The sequence below is a fragment of the Rhagoletis pomonella genome, unplaced genomic scaffold (genome assembly GCF_013731165.1).
Source record: "Rhagoletis pomonella isolate Grant_MI unplaced genomic scaffold, Rhpom_1.0 Rhpom_scaffold_00010, whole genome shotgun sequence".
Taxonomy (NCBI): Eukaryota; Metazoa; Arthropoda; class Insecta; order Diptera; family Tephritidae; genus Rhagoletis; species Rhagoletis pomonella.
The window spans coordinates 37963543-37971734 of record NW_023458564.1 but is presented as its reverse complement, the minus strand read 5'-3'; the positions used below and the strand labels follow the sequence as shown (position 1 = coordinate 37971734).

Sequence of the window (8192 nt, the reverse complement as noted above, 5' to 3'; positions counted from 1 at the left end):
CAACTGCTACCTTCCCTATACTAGTCCCTAGGGTGGATTTATCTGAAGAAAAAGGAACTCATTAGTGCCATTTTGGCAAAGCAATGATCCGTGCTAATAGGGACAAATTCAAAGCTTTCAAGAATACTATAATGCCTTAAACATGAGTCAGTTAAGCACACAGCGATCAAAGTCTGACTTCCGAAAATCTCTAACCTGATCACTTTGCAAGTTCTGGGAATATGGCCTCACACCACATACCCTATATTATCAATGGTTTAAGTGACAAAAACTCTTACTTGAACTATTCTACGTCCTATGCCATTGGCAGTCAAACAAGTTTAAAGTGCTGCAATGTATGCATTCTTCGAGTTCAAGATGCGTATAAAACGCTAAGGGGACTTTGACAAAGGAAAAAGTGCAAATAAATCTCTACTTTTGCATTTTCCAGCATTTTCCGATACCATTGCAATGCATTGTAATCAAACAAACTGCTTCATGGTAAGTCCACATGAGTAGCGTAAATTCGTTAGTGCATAGACGAAAGGATTTTTTTATACCCGAGCGCACTTGTGCACAAGGGTGTATTAACTTTGTTGTTGGTTGGTAGTTATTTGTAACAGCCAAAACGAATGAAAAGAGAAATCGATTAAGCCATTTCTGTCTGTCCGTCCGCCCGTCCGTCCGTCCGTCCGTGTACACGAAAACTCGAGCAAAAATTGAGATATCTCAACGAAATTTGAAATGTACGTTTCCATTCATCCAAGATAGGTTGGTATTGAAAATGGGCGAAAACGGACTGTAACCACGCCCACTTCCCATAAAAATAAATATTTGATGCCAATTGTTGAAAACTAGTACGTGAAGTAGAATTGTGGTAAAAAATAATATTATTATAAATTTTTGGATAATGGGCGTGGTACCGCCCACTTATGACCACAAATGTGTATCTCGGTAACCGATGAATCCACATTTCAAACTTCGTACAAAAATTATGAAAATTCAACAAACTTAAACATTTGCACCCGAAAATTTTAATCTTTTTATTCAGAACTTTAAACAAATTTGGGGTATGTAGTTTTGTGGCTCAATGAATTTAAATAGGTTAAAATTCAAATTTGAAGACGCTAGAAAATTACATTGATTTTTAAATATTTTATATGGACGAAAATGCACAATACCGTCAGCCAAAAAAAATATTTAAAATCAACGCGATTCTCTAGAGTCTTGAAATATAAAATACTAAAATTTAATGAGCCACAAAATTACATACCCCAAATTTTTATAAAATTTCTGAATAAAAAGTTTAAAAATTTAATAATTAGGTAAAAAGTTAAACTTAAAAAAATACGAATATTAAATAAACAAAAGAAAAATAGCCAAAACTAGTCAAAATATCACTTGACTTAATCAGCTGACCGATTTACCTCAAATTCAAACTATATTTTGGGAGCCAGAAAGAAAATATCTTTTCAAAATATTCACTCGGCAGGTGGCGCAGTACTAGAAGGAGAAGACTTAAAAAGACCGTTGTTTCTAAAACTCGTAATTATTGTTCGATTTAGTTAATATTCGAAGTAAATATGGGTAACAGAAAGAGAAATACTTTTTCAATAAAAATCCGCTGCACTAAAATCAGAAGTTACGATGATCTTTAATAGCTGCAGAGTTGTTCCGCTTGACGCAACGTTGACAAACAACGGACCAATTTTCTGTAGACTCAAGCATGATATCCACAAGATTATTAACCTTAAGCGGCCTCCCCACCTTTATGCTCAAGTCGTTCCCTTGGGTTGCGAACTGCGGACAGACGAAAAAACAATGTTCAGCGTCTTCGATTACCTGTCCTGTACAGAAAGTGCAGTACGGATCGTCTTCGTGCATAAATCTGTGCAAGTATGCTTTAAAGCAGCCGTGTCCAGTTAGTATTTGGGTCAGGTAGAAATCAACCTCTCAATGTCTTCTGGCAGGCAATTTGCTTCTACTCGGAGTAAGTCTATATGTCCAGCGTCCGCTAGTTGAGTGGTCCCAGCGGTCCTGCGACTGCTGCAAACAATTTCGTATCATCCTTTAATTCTCGTGCTTATCAGATGTTGCAACTATTTGTTTTGCCGCTATGTCAATAGGGCAGAGGCGTGCTACTACTAACGCAGCTTCCTCTGACGTTTTTCGGAAAGCGCAACATACTCTTAAGGCGCAAAGTCGGTACAGTGATCTAGCTTCCCGAACGTAACGGAAAGGCGAAATACATATATTTAATACTTGTGTCGGGTATTTAATGTTCGGCTCCGCCCGAACTTAGACTTTCTTACTTGTTACTATACAATAACAGTTTTGCCTTCAACATTATTTTGGTTTTGGAAGCGTCGCGAAGCACGTCGGACATTTTCTAGTTTTTAATAAAACAATCATATATGTATATTATCGGGCATTTCAAATATCTAAAATTTATATTTCGTCCCTCAAAACGTCAAAATTTTCTTGAACAAAATACACAAAGTAGCTTTTAAATTTTACCTTAATTTCATTTATGTTATGACGACTGGAAATTCAATTTATCCTTTTTTACAGTTTCAAGCTGCCTTGCTGCAACGCTGGAATTTGCCTTGGTTCATGTGTGGCTTTTGTCCTTTCGTGCAGGCATTGACTGTGAATGTGTCGGTATTCACACTCACTGCAATTGCAATTGACAGGCATCGTGCTATAATCAATCCATTCAGGTAATTCTTAGAAATGAAAATTCTGCAAAATATATATATTTATATATGTATGTATAGGTTATTTCAATCAACTTACGTAAAAGTAAAAGAAAATTGTACTATAAATGCATATGTATGTACATACATACATTCATATACCATTGGAAGTTGACTTTGTAAGAAAAATAGTTAAGACATTAAGTTAAAGTCGTTCTAACGTTGTATAGTATATGACATTCAATAGCAAATCCTACTTTCTTTAGAAACGTTATACCATTCTTCCAATAAAAAAAAATATGATAATGGCAATTTTTCAATATATAGCATATTAGGGTGGTACTTAAAATATAAATATCTAAATATTATATGAGCCACCCTTTTATCTGGCTCTACATACAAAATAAAGACATCCATGAGAAATTAATTATTTTTTTTAACCGCAAAAATTTTAACATCAAATTTTATCAATTTGACTCATTACACTATACGGATAAATCAACCAAAATTTATAAACGTGCCTGTGAATCCTTTTTCTGAGGTACTAAACTGTGGAAAGCTCATTGAACGACATTCTACTAGAACTCAACAAAGGAGGAGTAAACTCTCACGGAAATTTTAGAAAGAGATCTGAGGGGGACTCTCAAAAAGCAGCCGTTATCACTTTCCGAGCCGATGTTGTTTACCCAGAAAGCGATTCTAGTCCCTTACTTAAATGGAACGACTGTCACATTATATGCGTAGTCGAGGTACGAGGTACCTGGACGCGTTGTACTATTGTTTTGAAAGAAAAATCTCAGGAGATGCATAGAAAAAACCTACTCATCCCATTTGGCAGGCAAGAGTGTTGGGGATTGAGAGAGCATAAAATATGATATAGTAAAAAAAAGCCAACCAAACTAAGAAAAACTGGTTTTGGCATAGCAAAAAAACCCCACAAGATCCTCTTTGGTAAACACCTCGTACCTCAAAACACTCTCAAACAATACTCTCTATAAATAACACAAAATCGTTTTTGATAATTTTTCTAAGGAATATTACAGATTAAGTACTTTTTAGTTAACTAGGAATAATGGGCCATATGAATGAAAATTAAGCAATTACGTTTTCTTAGATTTTTAGACCTTTTACTTAAATTTATTTGAATAAGTCGAGTAAATGGTTTGGACTTTTAAGAAAAAGCAATTGCTTAGTTTTTATTCATAAGGCTCAATACAAAATGAATGGTAGTATTTTAATGGCTATTTCGCCAAAGTGCCGTCGAATTATCCGAAGAAATTAATAAAATAGAAATTCAAAAATAATAGCATCTCTCCAGGAAACTTTTGAAAACTTTCTCCAAAGCAGTTAAAGTCCGTTACCTCATCATATTTGCATACTTTATGAATATGATAAATGCCCTCAATTTGCCAAGAATTTTCGCAAAATTATAAGACTTCCTACTGAAAATAAAATTTTCCTGCTAATTTTAGAGCTCGTCCCACAATGTTGGTGTCCAAATTAATACTCGTCGGCATTTGGCTGGTGGCGCTTGTTTTCGCAACACCATGCGCCATAGCGTTCCGTGTGGAATTGGAGCATGAACGTTACAGTGGTAAGAGGTTACATATGTACATACATACATACACTGCCGGAACAAAGTATTGGCACAGGAAATTTTTCACAATATCTGCAGCAATTAATTAAAATTAAATAACTCTGAACTCAATAGCTCAATGGGCTGCAAAACTGCATACCTGAAAAAAATTCTAAAAAAATCAGATTAAAAAGTTGAAAAGTTGCATGAAAATTTGGGGAATTTTCGCGAGTTTAGCACAAAGCTTAGGAATTATATTTTTATTTTATTTTTCTTGTAGAATGAACCATTATTTTATACAAAATGGGCGGAAAAATATTAGAATAAAAATTGTTGCATATATTGTGAAGAATTTGCTGTGCCAATACTTTGTGCCGGCAGTGTACATATCGGCACACGATCTTCAAAAGTGTCACGACTCAAAATTTGGCATTTTTGAAATGATGCACTATAAACGTAAACAGATTTGTATTTATCTTTTAGTAAAAGCTGGAGGAAGTTTTTCTTATAATTGGTTGAAAATCCCTAAGGTAAAGTCTTCCTTGCTCATATGATTAGCATGTGCTAAGAAATAGTTTTTCGCCTTTTCTGACTAATGTGTATTTTTGAGTTGTGCCACCTTTGAGTATCGTGTGGGATACATAGAACAAATCCTACTTTGCAATTCAGAACAGTTTGAATGTGCACTGAAATTGTGTTGTTGTGTTGTTTTTTTTTCAATTCCACAGAAAATGGTATAATATTCAATGCCACACGACCATTTTGCATGAATAAAAATCTCTCTGAGGCACAATTGCAAACATACCGTTACACATTGGTCTTTATGCAGTACTTTGTGCCGTTTTGCGTCATCTCTTTTGTTTACATACAGATGGCGGTGCGTTTGTGGGGCACACGGGCGCCTGGCAATGCACAAGACACGCGCGACACAACATTTCTGCGTAACAAAAAGAAGGTAAGTTACCTGTGAAGTTCAGCATAATAGGTAGAAATACTTCCCAGTACTAATTCATTGCGGTAAATGATACTTGTAGTTGCGAGCATAAGGGCGGCACTTTTTCTTGATACTATGTGGCCGTAGCGTACAACTAGCGTTAATTTGATCTATTTTGCTGCTTCAATATCCGTTTTTTCTCAGCCATTTATTTTCCCATTTAATCTGTAATCTCATTTCGTTCTCATTTATTTATTTATATTTTTTCGTCTTTTCGTTTTGACAGGTTATAAAAATGCTCATTATCGTTGTGGTTGTATTTGGTTTCTGCTGGCTTCCGTTGCAACTGTACAATATTCTCTACGTAACCTTTCCAGAGATTAATGAATACCATTTCATAAATATTATTTGGTTTTGCTGCGATTGGCTAGCGATGAGCAATTGCTGCTACAATCCCTTCATCTATGGAATTTATAATGTGAGTAGAAGAAAATTATAGAGGCACATGTGCCTGCGTTTGTGCGTGGCTATGTGCATCCAGTAGGAAAAGAAGCACGTAATAATGCCTTACACCACTGCCACTTTTCTAGATGATATTTTTCGCCTTGTGTTTTCATATTTATACCCGAGCGCACTTGTGCACAAGAGTACTATGGAAATCTTAAGCCAATGATGCAAGCTGATTTCTTATATTAAGGGCACCGAATAGCTCAGGAAAAATATAAAATCTTTTCACTTGGAAAAAAATTAATTTCCCGAAGTATGTATGTACATGCACTCTATGGGAATTGTGTCTATTATCTTTTTGGGCAGTTAGACCGAAGATAATTAGACTTTCCAGCGGGAAAACGCTAATATTCGTACCGATCGAACATCTGAATCGTCATTCAAGGAAAAAAGACCCGTCTTTTAGAGTAAATACGAACACTGAGTGTCCTGTGACCTCAACTAGTAAGCTCACCATCCAGCGTACGGCGTAGTAAGTTGAGTGTAGATATCTCAGTCAGTTGTCAGTTTGTCAGTTTGACAACTTAAAGTAGGCCAAGAGTTTCACTAAAACACAACCCTCTAAAGCCAACCACAAAATCTACTATTCATTGTCATCCTACTCTTGTCATCTTACCATCTCAGCGGTCAGAGAGCATTAAGTATCGTAGAAAAAAATCAGTAGGCGAGGTCAGTAATTCCGTGCATCCGTATTGTTTGGTATGTATGGGCTTGATGGCCAGCGGGTTGGCCCAAGAACTTCACTAGACCATGCCCCTCTAAAGCTAGACAAAATCAGTGGACAAATTCGATATAATGCTGGTTATCGACATCATTGTACATGAAATGGAGCAGGTTACTAAGCGTCAACGAGCGATGGAGGAAGGCCGAGTACCAGCGCCATAAATAACTACGTTGACCGCACGGAGTCAGAGGATCAAAGGCACCATAGAGGAAAGTAATAAAGAAAGTAGTAGGCTCAGTCAGATCTATAGCGGCAAAAAGTAGGCATGATTGCAATTACAGTGATTATTTGGACCGGCATAAGCTGATGTTGATATTGGACATCATTGTCACTCATACGCCCTGGCATTCGGGTGACTTATAGGCCAATTCTGGCTAAGATATGTATGTAGTTGAAAGTCTTTTGTAAGACAGTAGGCAAGAAAGTAGTTTGAAAGATTTTGGTTATTCTGGCCTGTAAGTCCTACGCAAAAAAATCTCCCTTGCCAGATTTCATGGCGAAAAGCTCCTTTGACGGCCACAGTGGCCGAGTGAGCAAAGCGCTGGAGTGCCATTTTGACAGATCCGAAATTAGAGGCCTTGGAATTTTTTTCTAGTTTTTAATTTATTTATTGTTCGTTTTTTTCTTTTTTTATTTAATTCTTCTTAAATTTTTGGATTCTATTGTTTTAAAAGGAAAAATATATAATTTTTTAATTCATTTAATTTTTAGAAACTTTTATTTTTTAATTATTCTTTTTTATTAATCTTAATCTTTTTTAATTTATATTTTTATTTGCTTTAAGGAGAAATATAAATATTTGTTATTTTAATGTCGTATAATTTTTACAGGCTTATATTTTTTGATTAAATTTTAATTAATTTTTAGAATTTGTTGTTTTAAAAAGAAAAATATATTTTTTAATTTTAATTATTATGAACTTACCTTCTTAATTTGCTTTTTTATTTATATATTATATATTATATAAATAAGGATACGTTTTATGGCAAACTTCCATTTTTTCTGCATGGGAGATATCAAGCATATCGAATCTCGAAAGAAGCGCTTATATTCCAGCACACCCCCTTATAAATGCAATTGCACCTGTTTTCTCTTTGAAAATTGAAATTACAGAGCACTAACATGTTCGTATTCGAAAGAAATGCATTCACATTTTCATGAAAGTAATACAGAGATAAAATAGAGAAACTTACTCTTGAATTCTCTTTATTAAATAGTCGAACTCTGACACCGTTATAAAATGTCAGGAAAGAAAAGAACTAACCAGAATACTTTGACTGCTTTCAGATGAGCTTGAGGCGATTCTGTGTGGAAATTTTCATACATCAATAGTTACATACTTTTTCCAATTTTTTTTTTTAGGAAAAATTCAAACGCGAATTTAACAAACGTTTTGCTACTTGCCTTTGTAAAACCCACACATTACTAGATGGCCAAGAGCGTACGCAATCGATGCATACGCGAGTAAGTTCAGTACGATCCAGCAGCATTGTGCCGCCAAACTCATCAGTGCGTGTGGGGAACAACTTTTATGGAGCCAAAATGCCAACGACAACCTTTTCCAATAATAATATCACTTCATATGGCAATGTTTCTGGAAATAATGAAATAGATGAACAATTACATTTAATAACATACGATACTCGGATACAAAGAGATATTGGCCAGAACAATTGCGGTTTAACAAACACGTACAAGAATAATTCTAAGAATTTTCACTTGCAACAAGCTGATGCTATTCAAAGAAATGAAAATGAACAAGATGAGCTGTTATAA

General features: G+C 35.1%; 1 protein-coding gene across 1 annotated transcript in view; it reads left to right on the top strand.

Annotated features, from left to right (window-relative positions):
* LOC118746382 overlaps positions 1 to 8192 on the top strand; it is a 35067-nt gene extending 26875 nt beyond the window's left edge. The window contains exons 7-11 of the mRNA XM_036480237.1: positions 2483 to 2699; positions 4148 to 4269; positions 4980 to 5206; positions 5472 to 5663; positions 7779 to 8192. Coding sequence (XP_036336130.1) covers positions 2483 to 2699; positions 4148 to 4269; positions 4980 to 5206; positions 5472 to 5663; positions 7779 to 8192 — 1172 coding nt within the window. The remainder of the gene's footprint in view (positions 1 to 2482; positions 2700 to 4147; positions 4270 to 4979; positions 5207 to 5471; positions 5664 to 7778) is intronic.